General features: G+C 51.4%; 7 protein-coding genes across 7 annotated transcripts; 1 reads left to right on the plus strand and 6 right to left on the minus strand.

Annotated features, from left to right (window-relative positions):
* Window positions 1–484: 484 nt before the first annotated feature.
* QC764_0096600 (uncharacterized protein) lies at window positions 485–1468 on the minus strand (the record flags this gene model as incomplete). Its single annotated transcript, XM_062940999.1, has 2 exons — window positions 485–1085; window positions 1449–1468. 2 exons carry the CDS (start codon window positions 1466–1468, stop codon window positions 485–487), a joined length of 621 nt encoding a protein of 206 aa, XP_062797866.1.
* Window positions 1469–1559: 91 nt separating this feature from the next.
* Window positions 1560–2362, minus strand: QC764_0096610 (uncharacterized protein; the record flags this gene model as incomplete). Its single annotated transcript, XM_062941000.1, has 5 exons — window positions 1560–1724; window positions 1751–1825; window positions 1894–1913; window positions 1975–2234; window positions 2259–2362. 5 exons carry the CDS (start codon window positions 2360–2362, stop codon window positions 1560–1562), a joined length of 624 nt encoding a protein of 207 aa, XP_062797867.1.
* Window positions 2363–2454: 92 nt separating this feature from the next.
* Window positions 2455–3127, minus strand: QC764_0096620 (uncharacterized protein; the record flags this gene model as incomplete). The annotated part of the gene is made up of 3 exons (XM_062941001.1): window positions 2455–2779; window positions 2839–3068; window positions 3092–3127. The coding sequence occupies 3 exons, from the start codon at window positions 3125–3127 to the stop codon at window positions 2455–2457; spliced, it is 591 nt and encodes a 196-aa protein (XP_062797868.1).
* A 316-nt stretch (window positions 3128–3443) lies between these two features.
* CHT2_2 (Chitinase 2) lies at window positions 3444–5153 on the minus strand (the record flags this gene model as incomplete). The annotated part of the gene is made up of 3 exons (XM_062949202.1): window positions 3444–4097; window positions 4150–4978; window positions 5042–5153. 3 exons carry the CDS (start codon window positions 5151–5153, stop codon window positions 3665–3667), a joined length of 1374 nt encoding a protein of 457 aa, XP_062797869.1. The 3' UTR covers window positions 3444–3664.
* Window positions 5154–6388: 1235 nt separating this feature from the next.
* Window positions 6389–7126, minus strand: QC764_0096640 (uncharacterized protein; the record flags this gene model as incomplete). Its single annotated transcript, XM_062941002.1, has 1 exon — window positions 6389–7126. The coding sequence occupies one exon, from the start codon at window positions 7124–7126 to the stop codon at window positions 6389–6391; it is 738 nt and encodes a 245-aa protein (XP_062797870.1).
* A 1705-nt stretch (window positions 7127–8831) lies between these two features.
* Window positions 8832–13490, minus strand: QC764_607000 (uncharacterized protein). Its single transcript, XM_062949203.1, has 3 exons — window positions 9894–13490; window positions 9543–9832; window positions 8832–9491 (listed from the first exon to the last, which is right to left on the minus strand). The coding sequence occupies exons 1-3, from the start codon at window positions 10308–10310 to the stop codon at window positions 9008–9010; spliced, it is 1191 nt and encodes a 396-aa protein (XP_062797871.1). The 5' UTR covers window positions 10311–13490; the 3' UTR covers window positions 8832–9007.
* On the plus strand, window positions 11412–13454 carry QC764_607010 (uncharacterized protein). Its single transcript, XM_062949204.1, has 2 exons — window positions 11412–12906; window positions 12975–13454. The coding sequence occupies exons 1-2, from the start codon at window positions 12785–12787 to the stop codon at window positions 13195–13197; spliced, it is 345 nt and encodes a 114-aa protein (XP_062797872.1). The 5' UTR covers window positions 11412–12784; the 3' UTR covers window positions 13198–13454.
* Window positions 13491–15313: the final 1823 nt, after the last annotated feature.

The raw sequence follows: 15313 nt of genomic DNA on the forward strand, positions 1-15313 counted from the left end.
GAATTGCGGAGAATAGTGCAGACGATATGAGCAAGTTGGAGCAGTGATGGTGTTACGTCTGAGTCTTGTCCCGAAGATCATGGTTCAAGACTTCGGAGAGGAAGGCACCGGATTGGTTCACGGCACTCAGACACGGTACGTGCTTGCCGTTCTGGTAGGATGATGCCAGGCCGGCTAGAGCTAGCCTGCAGGTGATGCTTTCCTTCCTGGTTTGAAGACAACTGCAAAGAGCTTGCTGGGAATGCTTGCAAAGAGAGCCAGCCAAATTCCCGTGTTGAACACTGTTGACAGAGGTGCAACCAGTACATTAATTATTAACAAGAAATGTCTTACCTAGGCCAACTTCCCAGTTTCCACACTCTGTGGATGTTGGCCCCAAGTCTGTCCACACATATCTAGTCCAACCCATTGCTCAGCCGCGCGTAGTGACCAAACGCGCTTCCCTCCTTTGAGAAATCGGTTGAGATCCGCGCAGTCGCCGCAGCTACACCTTACAGGACCCTGGCCGGAATAGGCCTCTGCACCGCCGGGCTCCTTTCCGACCTGCTTCTCCAGGTATGCTTCCAGGACAGCAAGCGCAAGCTCTTGGTAGCGGGGGAGTAGAGACAGAAACGTTGGCTGCCGCTAGCGTAGATATGAGTTGGCGGACGAAGGGGAGCCAGAGGTAATGGAATTCGGCAGGCGGGACCTGGGCAATGTTGGCGACAATGATGGGGGAAAAGCGCATGGCTAGGTCGTCCCAGTTGAGTTCGATGCACCGGGCCAGGCACTCGGCCAAGAAGTTGGGTGTGATGTAGGTCTCAGGATTCTGATGTGGTCCGTCCCGAATGGGCCTCATTTGGTAGTACGGATAGCCGTTACTGCGACTCTTTGAAGCATTGCGGAACTCGGCCTCTGCTGTTTCTACGGTCCGGAGCTTGGTGAGTGACATCGTATCGAAAACGGACTTGAGCAGCAGCAGCTTGCAAATCTCCAAGCTCGCAGTCTTATCAGAGACGCCTTCGTTTGCTAGTTCAATGATTCTCATAACAGCAGCCGCAGCAAATGGTGTCAAGGAGGCTTGTTTTTCGATAACTGGGGTCAATCTAAGTATGAAGTCAGCCCGCGTGTCAGACCACGCGTGAAAGAATCATGCCTTGCTTTGTCTTCAAATAGTCAAAATCATGAAATTCCTTGATCATGTTGACAATGGCAGTCCCGGTCGACGCCATGACGTTAGCCCCTAGGCAAGTTTCCAAGGCAGCAGGAACGACTTCATTGGCGGCCCATTGTCCAATCTGAGAATTGTATGAAGCATCGCTTGGCCGACCAAGCACTGTCAACAGTTGCATCCGGACAGCCGCTGGACGAGGCGAGATATACTGGGCGAGACTGGATAGTGTCAGCATTTGGACCGAGCATACTTTGAATAAACGCATACCTATCCTTGAATCTGTGTAAAATCAAACGAGTCCTCGGCTGCAGCCATCTTGACGAGATCAAACAATGGCGTCCCGAGGTTGAACCCGGCCTTGGCCCGGACCCAACCCATGGACCGGCCAAATAGTTCGTACTCCCGGTTACTGCAGAACAGCCGCCAAGAACTTCAGTGCAGTCTCTTCGTTGAAATCCCGCGTATCAAACTGCAAGATGTAGCCGTATGGGTCCGGTTTGGCTGCCCATGCAAGCTGTGCGAGGGTGCAAACAATTTTCATTGTCGACTCGCGCTCGTCTGGGTTGGAGCACTACTCAAGGTAGCGTGGCAGAAGACCCTGTGCCTCTTTTTTTTGGACGTGCCTGTGATCAGGAACTGGTCGACCTCGTCGTTGGGAACAATGACGGCAACCTATCCCAGAGGATTAGTCGGACGGGCAATCGGAAGACAAGAGGAAAAACAAAACCGCCAAGCGATACCAGTGTGACGCGGAGACTCCCTAAGGAAACATGATATATATCAGTTCAGCAGATACAAAGAAGACAAGACATGTGACATACCTCGTCGCCTGTGGACCCTCGAGTAATCTTCCTCCGCGCGTGCGGTATTCTCGAAAGGGTCTTCGTAATCCTGAACCAAGTTCTTGTCCAGGTCACCGTCTTCAATCTCCATGTTCTCGCGCAGCGTATTTCCATCGGTCGTAGCGAGCTTCTTGATCTTGAACCTCGCGTCTATAATGTCAACCAATTCGTGCCAGCCTTCACCGTCACCTCCGTCGTCATCCTCGTCGGTCGACTCGTATCTACTCCAACCTCTTCTACTACGGCGGTCGTATCGGTCGTACTAGCCGCCACCGTCATAATCGCACCCTCCATGTTGCCATCTTTCAATCACACCAAATAACAAGGTCGCATTGAGACTGTCGCATACATCCTCCAAGCAACGCATTCGGGTGACATCAGCGCCTTTCAGGCTGTGAAGCGAGGTTGGCCTCAGTGTATGTGTGGTCCAGCATGTAATACAGACGGTCAGCTTCCTTGTCATCGCTGCTCGGGCCCCGGGAATCCAGCCAAGCACGCAGTGCATCTCGAACACCATCCAATCCCGGTGCATTTCATGGCAGCCGATGGGCGGTTGACCTGAGGGGAAATGCCAAGGTTGTACGTCAAGCCCCAGCGGATGCCCGACGTGACAGGCAAGACCTCGTGTGTGCCATCGGAAAACCAGCATGCCATCGACGGTTGGACTTCTGACGTCTTGAACCTCTTGGTAACATCCCGTTGCTTCACAACGAGGTCGCCACCTTGGTGCTCAGACGGAAGACAGATGACAAGAGCACCAAACATTCCCGGGATCTTCTCAGTACTGTAACCCCATGTTGGTCATCAAAGAAAGGTCATCAGAGGGTACCATCGGAGACACACTCAGTGTGAGGCTTGAACATGGCACCCTTCTTGTAGATCAACATCTTGTACAGTTCGGCCCTCACGGGAGCAGTAATCCCCAGCTGCTGAGCGACTAGCTTGCAAGCAGCGCTGATGGTCGACTCCCACTGCGAGTGAAGCTCCAATCGGGCTGCATCCAGCTCCCATGTGTTGCGAACCGAGGTGTCGACAAAGGTCTCGGTGTCTTTGCCATAGGGGGCTTGACGTGCCTTTTCAATCAGTTGTCAGGCACTGTCTTCCCCCAGAGGAAGGGCGACATGGCCAACATCGCGAACTGATATCGGGTAGAGGCTGGACTCGGTCAATTTTGCAAATGCCGCGAAGCTTCCGGCAGCCTTGATTCGATCCAATGCGCCGCAGAGCCCGTTCTTGATCTCGTACAAAGGGGACTCGGACGGCGCAGGCGCGTCCGTGGTGCGATGAAATGCTGCCACAAAGACGAGTTGTGGCGCTGTAGGGTTAAAGTGGGCGAACAGTTGAAGGGAATTTTACAAGCGCGAGTTCTCCACACGTGCAAGGTCAAGAACCTGAAGAGCAATCTATATTCTCATGAACGCGTCGACGCGTTCCATGTCGTTTGTGACTCGAAGCAACCATGACGTCGCGGGCAAAAGAACTGCTATATCAGAGAAAGTACAGTCAAAGTACAAAGCAATTAAACCCCAACTCCCTCTCAAATACCCCAGATATCCCAAACCCATTGCCAACATACATCTCAAATCCAACCATGATCGTAATCCATGACAGGAAAATCCTTCACTCCCTTCTCCAGCCCTTCCCGCGATTTGTCTTTGCCATGCGTCACTCAAAGACATTGTGAATACCACACGCTCAACACGACACATTGATATGGAGATTCACAAACCGTCGATCCCAGGTGGTATATCCCACCACATGTTCCCCAGTGAGGCACCGGTGCGCCAGTCGGGGTTGACGAGCCCGATGTAGACTTGACAGACGCCGTCGTAGGCGATGGGACCTCTTCCGTGGAAAATTCAGTTGCTGTCGCGCTGACAACAACAGTAGTTGTAATGGTAACGAATGCCGTTTGGCTGGATAGGAGGCTAGACAGGAGGCTATCTAGTTGGCTGGATGGTAGACTGGTTGGAATCGTTGTTTGGCTGGCCGTTTGCGTGGGCGGCAGACCGGATCCTTGACCAGACGACTGGCCATCACTCCCCAGCGCAGCCTGGATACTGTCCAAGAACCCAGTATTCCCATAAACCTGCGACATATCCCTTTGTAATCCGTTAGCTTTCATTCCCACACTTCCCCATCATTAGAACCTACCACATCATCACCCCCCCAAAACTCTCAAACCCCTTCACATACTCCACCACCCCCTTCAACACCTCCCCATTCACATACCCCCTCCCCGCCGCCTGACTCCCCGGCACCCCCAACAAAACCTTCACCCCCTTATTCTTACTCTCCTCCCTAGCCCACTGATCCCACCTCTCAAAGTTGAACTGGCTCTCACCATTCCCATCACCACCCCCAGAAGCCTTCCAACTATCAACCCCACACCAATTATTATAAAACTGCACCATCACAAAATCAAACCCCACCCCATCCATCAACCCCCCCATCGCCGCATCAGGAAACGGGCACTGCGGCGCACCACTCATGTAAAACTTTTTCTTCCCACCATCCGCATCCATCAACCTCCTCAACTCCCCCACAAAATCAACCATATTCACCGCCACAGCCTCCAAGTCAATATCAAACCCATCCACCACCGCATCCCCAAACGGTCTCTCCACCTTTGACCCCTCCTTCTTCGGTCCAAACATCTCCCATACCGCCCCCGCCATCTGGACCGCCTCGGCAGGGGAGGAAAACCCCCCTTCGGTGTAAGTTGCTCCCCCGATAGACAAGAGTATAGATTTGTTGTGGGCCGTCTGGCAGGTTTGGATGTCTTCTTCGAGCTGAGGGCAGGAGAGGAGCTGGCTACCGGAGAAGAGGGTGCAATTGTCGCCCGCGTTGGCAAAGTTGATTGTCGTGGAGGGGGTCTTGATCGTGTAGAGGAAGGCGAGGGGGATGATGTTGATGGGGGTGTTGGCGCAGTAGTAGGAGAGGCGTTGCTGGCCGCCCGAGGTGAGGGAGATGGAGTTTTGGCCTGGGATTCAGATGATTAGGAGAGAAAAGTTCGGGATGGAGGGGAGTTGGGAGAGGAACATACCCCAGTAGACGGCGATGTTGTTTGAGGCGGTGGGGTCGAAGCCCGCGAGGACTTTGCTGGAGAGAGAAAAGATGATGCCGCAGAGGGCGAGGAGATTGCGAGATCCAAGCATTTTTGGTGAACAACAAGTCGAAGGTTGTGGGAATTGAAAGGTTTGAAGGTCGTGGTTGGCGCTTGTCGAGGTGAACCGTGAATTGTAAATCGCTTGCTGACGTGCCCTTTATCTTCGAAAAACTCGATAACTGCCAAAGTACCTCGAGAATTGAACTGGTTCAGGCTGCCTGCTCACTGAGTCGCTCCTTCCATGTGTGGTGTTCTTACCTGACGCGATAGTCTGACATCGATACTCACCTCATCCCTGCACCTCATCTCATGTCCTTCCTCTCGGAGGCAGTAACTTGAAAACTAAAAGGGAAAAACGTCAGGGAATTTCACCCGATCTTTCATCTCAAAGTATGGTAACTCCAACAACATGGCCACTGGGTCAAATCTGCTACGTTACACCCTGGCAATAAACACAGTCCAAACGATTGAGCTGTTCACATCTCACAGATTACACATCTCATGTAGGATCGTCTTTTAACCTCAGCCGTGATCAATATCTGTGGCATATGAAGGGATTTGGTGTATCCGTGATCGGAGGATATTGGATCGAAGCCGCCTCCTGATGGCCGGTGGAACATGATAACAACGCAACATTTCATGTTCACAAGAGAGCCGCTGAAATGTTGAAATGAGCGGGGTATGAAAGGAATCGGGAGATAGTGATCGTTGCATTTCGGGATCCGAGGCTACCTTGGGTATCTTGCGGTCAGATGCCTGTTCACATGCTCTGTGTTTGGTAGTTTGAGAAGAGCCGCTTGTCTCCTGCAACGTAGGATTTCGGACCTGTGAAAGCCTTCAAAATCACTGTTCCCGAGTCAACCGTGATCGCTGGAAGTACCTTCGTAGGGCAAACATGTACTCTGGTTTGGATATTGGTACCCAATTCTAAAGAGGCTCCATCTGCCCATAGCCCTGGACGATCTCTGAGAAGAGCGATCGGAACCGATGATCAACATTACTGGTAAATCTCAACATTAAACAACAAAAAGCAAAATGAAATTCGGCAGTTTGGAGTACTCCAGACCTCCCACATGACAGCCCCGGTATGTCCACACCAACATTGATACAAGTCCAAAAAAGACCACCCGTTGCTTGCCATAAGTACCCGAATCCCTGGTTCCACCGAAAAGAGTGGACTCGATCTGTACCCATACGCAACATATTGATGAATAGCCTTGCACAAAGCTTGTTCCGTGGAGTTATTGACTTTCCCCCCTGTCTCTTGAAACTAGGCTTGATGCATCACAGAATAACAACCTTGGAGCCCACCTCCCGAGCAAGCTTCAAGCAGCAGCCAAGGTAAGCTTCCTTTCGCAGAATAACAAACGACTGGGTTTCGGAGCTCAAATCCGTCGGTACAAGCGGCTCAGACAGGGCAAAGAATCTCATCTCGTCATTCCCGTCCACAGCAACGACATTGACGACGTTGAGTCCACGTGCACGTCTGTGCTTACGACGACGGCCTCGCTGACGGCCACCTTCAAGTTCGGTTCCCTGCCCATGATCACCTGTCGTTTCAGCAATTTCGCTGTCTATGAGCGGACTTATGAAGCGGGCGGCCGGGTCCGGTTCAGTCAGTTTGGTATCAGGCGGGTGCTCGCATCGGTTGAGAATCAGGGCGTTTGCTAGATTTTGCAGTATTCTTCCGGGATCTCTTGTGACCAAAAGATGTCCGTTCTCTCTCCGTAGGCCTAGCGATATTTCTAACAGGAGTGGTGAAAGTGCGACATCCCAGTGTATTCGATAGTCCGAATAGTAGTCGACAGGCCTGGTAACTCCTTCCTCAGCGACGCCAGCCGTCGGATTGAGTTTGAGCCATTTGTTGAACGCCAGACTGGATAGCCCCAAGTTGCAAGCGTCATATGAGGTCTTCTTGAACCAAATAGTGCCCGGAAACCAAGGAAGAGCCAGATATCCATTACTACTGTACTTGTTCGTCTCATAGATCGTATGCCATACTGTCTGGCCGCGGGAACTCATCATGAGCCAAGATCGGAAAGGATACACCTTCTGTTGCCCAGTCAGGCTTAAAGCGTGCTGTAGCAATCCCCAATAGTGAGTATTTTGAGTCTTTGCACTTCGCAAAACCGAAAAGACACCATGGGAAAGGTCACCCGAATCGAGTGTCCCTCCAAAGCTAAATGGGATGGTTTGAGATAAAGCGTGACCATGATCGACAAGAAGAGAGTCCGGAGTGTTGTACAGCGAAAGAGCAAGGATGTTCGCGACCCAAATTGCTAGCTTTCGAAGGAACTCTTTAGATTGAAAAGTAACGTTCTGAATGTGGACGCGCACCTGGGGAAGGTCGGTAATAAGGTTTCGAGGGTCGAGACTGCGAAGATCTGGCGGAGCAGTCGCTAAACAGAAGAGCGCATGCCATTCCAACTGTTCTTTCGCCAGGGAGTGGTGAGAGTGTCTGGTCACGAACCTTGTCGGTTTGGTAGCTGGGATGTTTCAAGTTGGATGTTGGGTAGTTAAGAGGGTTATCCCAGAATTCAAGCTTCTGTAAAACTTGCCGAAGAGCATATGATATGGCCTCTTCCATTGCTTGCTTGGCGTGACCATGATTCAGCCCAAGTTCGTTGAGTAGTAGGTCCCCATAGGTACTCAACCTGACCATTCCAAATATCGGAGGCGAGGAACCGGGCCCCGTCACAAGTTCTGACAAAAGACCCTATTGAAGAATGGGTAATCACCTTAAATGTCGAAATAACCCTAGCGTGACCCTTCTGGATTATGTTGGTTGAGGACTATTGAGCCGGGTTGATCTAGCCCGACCGTACCATCGGCATGAGCAATGCTGGGAGGGATACCCAAGCACCACTTGGTAAAGGCGGCTGTCCATGCAGCGAATGATATAGAAGTTTCTATGACGATGCGAATGACCTCAGTCTCCCCTATACGGCTGATCTGTCGCAATGCATCGACCAAAGCCAATATGCCTTCCTGGGGAGCACACAGGCTTCGGTGAGTCTCGGCCTGCGTTAGGAGTCGGTTCCATCCAACAACCTCTGTCGCAAAACTAGCCTTATGACAGTGCGGCTCGATGCTCTTCACTAAATCAATCACTTGCTTCTCAGTCGGCAGGAGCGTTTTATCAGCAGCCGACTCCTCCAACATCGCGTGCACAGCAAGACCACTGTTGAAAGTATCCATCACCGAAACAAGACTGCAGATTAGACCCAAGAAATTCAATCCAGCGAGACTGCGGTCAAAATAGGCCACTGTCGTTTGCCGCAAATCCAACCGTGACCTGGAGGAAGCTCAACACAGTTGGCGGAGGGGTGGGCACCACGCCGTGTTCCATCTTTCGACGCGTCTCGATGCTCATTGCGATTGTGTTTCCGAAGCGCTCACAGGCCAAAATGGCAAGGGGTTGAATGTTATCCGATGTTTCTGCCTGCAGGACACCTCTCGTGATAGTGATTCCAGACTGAGCTGTCTCCAGGCTCCGTTGTGGTGAGATGGTCGAGTAATCTGTACGAGTCAGTCGAGAGGAACATGATGATCACTTGTGAGAGTCAAGGACGTACCGAAAGTTGTTGTTTTTTTTGACTCGATTCAAACGCCTCCTAAGACTGTGGATGTGTGTTTGGTAACAGAGATTGTATGTGACATGGAATTACTCGTAATTGCGTCCCGGTAACAAAAAATCATGATTGTATCCAGACAAAAGTTAGAGGCGTGGTTATCAACCAACTTTTCAAGCGATTTGTGTTGAGTTGAGAAGAAAACGATTCAAGTGACCATTTTAGACGGGAGCACACATGTGTTTTCCTGCTGGAAGGAGCGCACTTGGTGGTGCCTTCCACAATGGAACAAGCTTCCAGTTTGAACTCGATGCTTTCTGCCCACTCCACTTCAACTATCTCCCTCACCCCCATCACCCTCCTTATTATCATACGGTTTCTGCGCAAACCAAAAATAAAAGTAATAATACCTATGCACCTTCCCATCCATAACCGCCTCCCTCACCTTCGCACTAAAGACCTCTCTCTCCACTGCATCCATCCCCAAGTTTGCAAAGGCTTTCCCCAGCGCTGATAAGCTCTGCAACGCGGCCTCTTTCACATACAGCCCAATCAACCTCATCGTTTTATCTTTGGGCCACGTTCCCACTGGTGTCTTTTTCTTGACACAGGTAATATTGACGAAACCAGCTCGTTCAAGAAAGTTGCCCACCACAGCCGGCATGTTCAAATTCATTCCAAACTTGGCCATAGCTTCCACACATAAAGCCCAGAATTTCTTCATCACGTCCGTCTCGGGGTCCATGGTTCCGTCGTCACAACGAGGTTCCCCATGTGATTCTTGAAATTCGATCCAGCCTCCTGGTTTGAGGTGTCTGTTTGCTTTGTCAGCCTCATATTTCATCGGCAAAAAGGGGAACACATACTGATAGATCTGGTCCACCGCCTTCTGCAAATCCCTCAGCACAAGCGCCATGCCCCTTAAATGCACAAAGTCCCATTCTGACCCGTTCGCCCACTCGTCTTCGACATCGTCAATCATGAACCTGACATTTGGCGGCACCCACTGTGGTTGGATCGGTGAGAGATCGAGCCCCAAGATTTCAGCCCCAGGGAACAGGTCCCCCATCTCGATAGCCCAGATTCCTGTGCCGGTCCCAATATCAATGATCTTTTGTGGGTTGGGTCCAATGGGTGAAAGGTAGAGTTTCCCGTCCTTTCGACACAAAACAATGTTAGTGAATAATTACCTAAGGGGCAATAAAGGGGCAACCCACCGTCAACTCCATCATCATCGCATGCTTCATATCCTCCCTATTCTGCTCCTGATCATCATTTGGAATTGGGTACCTCCCATATCGGTAAGAATGATATCTCCTCCCATTCTCATACGTATGTGCATAAATGCTCGACGTCACCGACGTCGAAGCCTTGGACGACCCGTCCCATCCCTCAGCCAAGAACTCGTCTTCTTCCTCAGGGCCCTCCTCAGCCGCGATTAAATCAGGGAATTGCTCTGTCTGCCGTCTCCCATCGCCTGTTTTTTGCGAAAATGCTTCATCTTCCGGTATCGGGCCCGGTGTTGACGGTTGCGGTGGTTTTGGCGACGATCTTTTCGTCTGTGGTGGTAGTGGTGGTTCTAAATGTGAGGGGTCATCGGATGGCCCCCTTTGGGGTTCTGAAAGTCCTGACATCGGAGAGCTGTGCCGACCGTTGACGTCGACCGGGATTTAATGCACGTCACCGCTGGATGATTGTTGAGGGTTGAGGATTCAGGAAGGAAATTTCCGCGAAGCTTTTGGTCCGTCGTCGCCGGTCTCAGGATTGATATCGGGATCACAGAATCGGAGCCTTTTCTCGTTCTTCGGCAGCTTCAAGAAATGACGGAGTGAAAGATTAACAGAATACCGTCAAACCCGACAGGACACACAGCTGGAATGCGGTGGTGGTGGTGGTTGGGACGGGTCGTCGGTTTGGCTATATAAAACATTAATATCCGCGTGCCACCTGGGCGGGCGCCCATCACCATCGCTTATGGAGCCCAGCCGACTTTTGCGGTAGACAGGATGCACGGCAGCACCATGACTTTGATCTGTCGGGCCGTGGTCTCCGTGGGAGGGTTTTTAGCTGTCAATCTGTCGTAGAGGAGCCGTGGTCCCAGCGCTGGGGTTCAACACCAGGTTGAAAAATCAGAGCAGCTTGGTTGAAAGAATCGGCGAGATTCTGTCCGCTTACATTTCGGGGAAGCGCTCTCTCGTTCGCGTCTCCAAAAGTGATAAGACCATGGAAGCTCCGCATAAAAGTGCCTTCCCATTCAAGGACAGGTTTCTTTGCCTTCCGTCACATCTTGCATCTGCACGAGAGTGGGAATACTGGCAATGCAGCCGCCCGTCATGGCCAATCAGAGTCAAGATATCTGGACTTTTATCCCCTGTCCTCCCAACCTTTGAAGCCGTGGTGTTTGGTTCTCTGCTTCGTTTAATTCTAGTAATGCAACGACCGGCGGCACGTACACAACGTCAAAATGCTGCTACCCGATCAGATCAGCCTGCCAGACTCGCCATAGCTTTTTCTCGGAGGTCGATCAAACGGCTTTAAAGAGTAGAGGTGGTGAGGTGTTTAACTCAAAATCAGATAATCAAGATATGGTTATGTTGATCAATGTGGCTGACCAATGCACGTCTAGTGCAACACTACAATTCTCTATGTCTAGTAGTGATCAGCCTATGTTTGTCTAGACTTGCGATCTGTGGTTTCGTGAGACAGGTCCTGCATATGGCCTCCTGTCTGACAACCTTTGAGAAATTGAGATGACAGCAGTGCGCGTCGTGAGACTTTTCTGATTCTCTTATTCAAAGACCGAGATGTCGATCCATGCCAGCTGGCCTTTATCTAACCCTGGAAGCTATTCGGGACCCAGCAGCCTTGACAAATCTTTTTAGTCTAGCATAGCAGATGGGAGTTGGACGCGGCTAGTGAAATTGCAATTCTGAGACTCTGTCGTGAAGTTGCCAGCTGAAACTAGCGACCGACGCTGCCGAAGAGGCTTGGAAGAGGTCACGTTGTGGATTATGATTACGGGATCCAGGAGAGTGTCTTGGTAACCCTCTGGCCGGCAAATCTTGTCGGTTCGCGTCCCGTCGCGGAACAACCTCCAAACCGAGAGATTGCCGCGCACGTGCCTCGTGTGCCTGGATCTGAGAGATTCTAGTGTTGTTAGCGCAGCGGTCCAGCAATGCTTATTTTGATATTCGAAGGGCGGTGCACTGGTGCTGAAGATGCGGCGGTTTGTGTCGGATCACCAACAGGGAAAAGCCGAGGCCTGTAACGCGGTCGTCCGGAAAAACGACCCATTCCGAGCAGCAGTGGGCAATCCAATCCGGGGCGAGGTCGGGTCTGGGGGAGCTCTGGGGAAGCTGTCCGGGGAAGCGGAGCTGGCCGCAACACCAAGCCCACCAGAGCCGTTTTGTCCTCGGTTACCCCACAGTTCGTGGCACGACATGCGGAGCGCTTCACAGGCCAAACACACCACCATTGGCCGCTAATCACACGAGAAACCACCACATGCCGAACCACTTGCTCCTGCCGCTCTGCCCATCATGTTCTCTCCTGGCCAGTCTGCCAGTTGTGCCCAACGCACCTGCTCTACCTTTGCCATACATCAATTCGCATGTTTTCTTCTTTTTGTCCCACCCTCCAGAAACTTCCCCCCTTTTCTGGGCTGGCCATCTGCAAGCATCTATCCTTGAATCTACATACGCCGGAGAGAGAGGGGTATCTTATCCTCCCCACGCTCTAATTTGCTTGTCGATCTCTTGTCATCTCATCCTTGCATCTACTCCATACAACTACGTCTTCTTCCCCACGGGGCAACCTCCTCCCGCGGCAACCGAAGTGGGAATATAAACACTCCCCTTCGTCCCTGATTTCTGTCCTCTCGACCTGACCTTGACATCATCGCTTCGTTATACACACTTCAACAGTTCTCGCCCGCACTTCAAGATACCCTTTTTGTTGGTTTTGTGCTGTTTCGGTTCCTTGTAACAAACCACCACACTTCCACCCCCCACCCTTTTTACGTACTACTACAACTACCAAGGACGACAAACCACCACTCTGTCGAACCACCTCCGACTACCGAGAGAGAACACCTTTACTCTACCAAAAAATGGCCTCTACTCAGCAGCAATCCCGCCTTCTTTCCACCTCTGCCCGCGTGCACCCCCCTTACCTTCCTCACCTCTACACCGCGGCTACCAAACCATCCCCCGTAGCAAGGGGCATCAAGTGGTATGCTCCCCCTCATTTCCCCTTTATCCTCTCTGTCCAACAGCTTCCAACATGTTCTTTGTGTTTAGGGTTCCACCTCTCGCAGGCGCCCTCGCAGCAGGCTACGTAGCCGTCTCAACCTACCGCACCTCCGCCGCCGCCGCCCAGCAACGACAGGCCGAGGCTGAGCAGGCTGATCTGGAGAGAAGACGACAGAACGCCGCTTTGGCGGACGCCTACGGGGACAGGAGCAGCTTGGAGGAGCTGGAGAGGGCGATGAGGGTGTATGAGGCGCAGCGGAGCAACAACTAAGCAGGGGTGATGTTGCCCAGGAAGAGGGGGACTGACTGATGAGCGGGCTCTTGGAGGGTTCTCTCGTACTGACAGGGCAATGACAGGGGGAAAGGGGAAATGCGGTGGAATTTTGGCTTTTTGATATCCTGTTTTAGTGTTTTTCTGGGTTGGTTTTTTGAAAGGCATTAGCATGGGTTATGAACTGGATGGATGGGGCTGGGCAAACGGGCACAAGGCATATTTTCTGGCGGGGCGTTTTTGGATGGGCAATCTGATTCAAGATCAATGGGGAAGCTACGGCCGGCTATTCCTTGCAGATATTTTGAGAGAAAAAATGTCAAAATAATATTCTATCTGCTCTGGTCATCATGTTGTGTGAATGATGCTGGGGTAGTGATGAGCGCGGTGTTGTTGCACACCCAGGCTCAAACACTGAGAAGCACGACCACCTCATCACCAGCCAAGACCTCCCTTCCACACATCCCGACGGTGGCAGAAGTCAAGCTTTGTCGCCCCCCTGCAAGATCCATCACACTCAATCACATTTTACTCACCTTAAATCCGAGCAGAGTTCATCAAAAATACCTCGAATCTCTCCTGTTGTGCACGTATGATTGGGGCTATGGGGGAGATTTTGTACGGCATGATGTGGTGGTGTTGTCATACCTTTGCAGTGCAGATCTGCTGCGGGAGAGGAGATGGTTGATGCCTGATGATTATTAAAGTTGGCGGCGTGCATATGCGGTGTTTGTGGTTGGATGAGTGAGTGGTGGGCGGGGATCTGGGTTGATGGGGTTGATCTTTGATGTGGGAGCATGGCACAGAGGGGGGGGGAGGGGATTTGTGACACTGTGATTTGACGATGGGGGTGATAGGGCGTTGCGGAGGGCGTCGTACTTGCGAGGATGCGGGTGTTGCGAGTTGGGGAAGAGAAGGGTGATGCGTTGAGTTGCCTGTGAGATTTCAACGTGGGGGTTTGGAGGATGTTATTGGGTGGTTTTGATTGGGCTGTACATAAGAGTTGGGGATTTGAATTTCTTAATCGTAAGTAGGGTATGTGAGTTACTGCTTGTACATTTGTGGTGTGTATCTGAGATATGCATGAGAGAAGCTGGGGCGTCAGTCATGTTGAGGAAGTGATGAGATGGCTCATGAGGCGAGACTTGCTCAGTTTCATTACGTCGGTCTAAGTGATCAAAAACCGAGGAGTTAGATACGAGGCTGGTAAGACATGACAGAATAATTCTGTCCTGATCAGGCGGTTCATCAAAAATGATATAGAGTTGTCGAAAACATTCCTGAGCACACATAACTTCCCGCGTCAGGCTTGTGCCGAGCGGAATAAGTTGCCGCACGGAGTACGGGAACTATCCGATAGGAACACTGGGTTGTTCTTGCTTTTTGGGATCTTTTTGCCTTTTGACAATTGGTAAAACATGGGTCTCTGTCCTGGTTGTACCTTTCCCTCTTGGGAACCCACAGATGTCCGCCAGTCATATATTTGAATTTCTACCTACTCAACACACCTACTCAACACACCTACTCAACACAAAAGAGACTTGCAGCACCAAAATTCTCCATGATGACAAGTCCTCAACCTCACCCGCCCTTTTCTTATCAACGCCCAGTCCGCTGCCGTTTCTGGGCAATTCCTCCCCAAATGGATGTAGCCCTGCTCAGCACGGCTCCCTACGGCCCATGACGTTGGGAAACTGTGAGACTGCTTGTTGGTACCCGATGGAACGGGGATAAGATTGGCAGAATGCTCCAGACAGGCAAGGCGGAAGCCGTGCAAAGTTGGCAAAGGGAGGCATCTGTCTACAAGATGAGACACCCAGACCTAGACCAGCTGTCTACAAGAGGAGCAGTGAGCACACCAGCGCAAGGGGTAAGACGATGTTTTCATAATCTATCCCATCATTGGCCTCAACTATGAACTCATCACACCATTTAGTATCACGACTCAATCTTGGCTATCTCGATCATCACGACCTGCATCGGCAGTGCAACGGCAGCAAGTCATGTCAGCGATAGTCTCGCCCCAAACTCGACTCCCTCCCAGCCTCGTGTTGGAAGCCGATGATTACTACACTTGTTTTTTCATCTGAGAAAGACGTCACACTAAGGCTCGCCG

Source organism: Podospora pseudoanserina, chromosome 6 (assembly GCF_035222485.1).
Source record: "Podospora pseudoanserina strain CBS 124.78 chromosome 6, whole genome shotgun sequence".
NCBI classification, from domain to species: Eukaryota; Fungi; Ascomycota; class Sordariomycetes; order Sordariales; family Podosporaceae; genus Podospora; species Podospora pseudoanserina.

Excerpts from the sequence above, each read along its gene's own strand:
- QC764_607000 (XM_062949203.1), bottom strand. The coding sequence starts at position 10,310 with ATGTCAGGACTTTCAGAACCCCAAAGGGGGCCATCCGATGACCCCTCA. Across the intron at positions 9,833-9,893 it reads CGATGATGATGGAGTTGACG|GACGGGAAACTCTACCTTTC; the intron begins GTGGGTTGCCCC and ends TTGTGTCGAAAG. Across the intron at positions 9,492-9,542 it reads GCGGTGGACCAGATCTATCA|ACACCTCAAACCAGGAGGCT; the intron begins GTATGTGTTCCC and ends CAAAGCAAACAG.
- QC764_607010 (XM_062949204.1), top strand. The coding sequence starts at position 12,785 with ATGGCCTCTACTCAGCAGCAATCCCGCCTTCTTTCCACCTCTGCCCGC. Across the intron at positions 12,907-12,974 it reads GTAGCAAGGGGCATCAAGTG|GGTTCCACCTCTCGCAGGCG; the intron begins GTATGCTCCCCC and ends CTTTGTGTTTAG.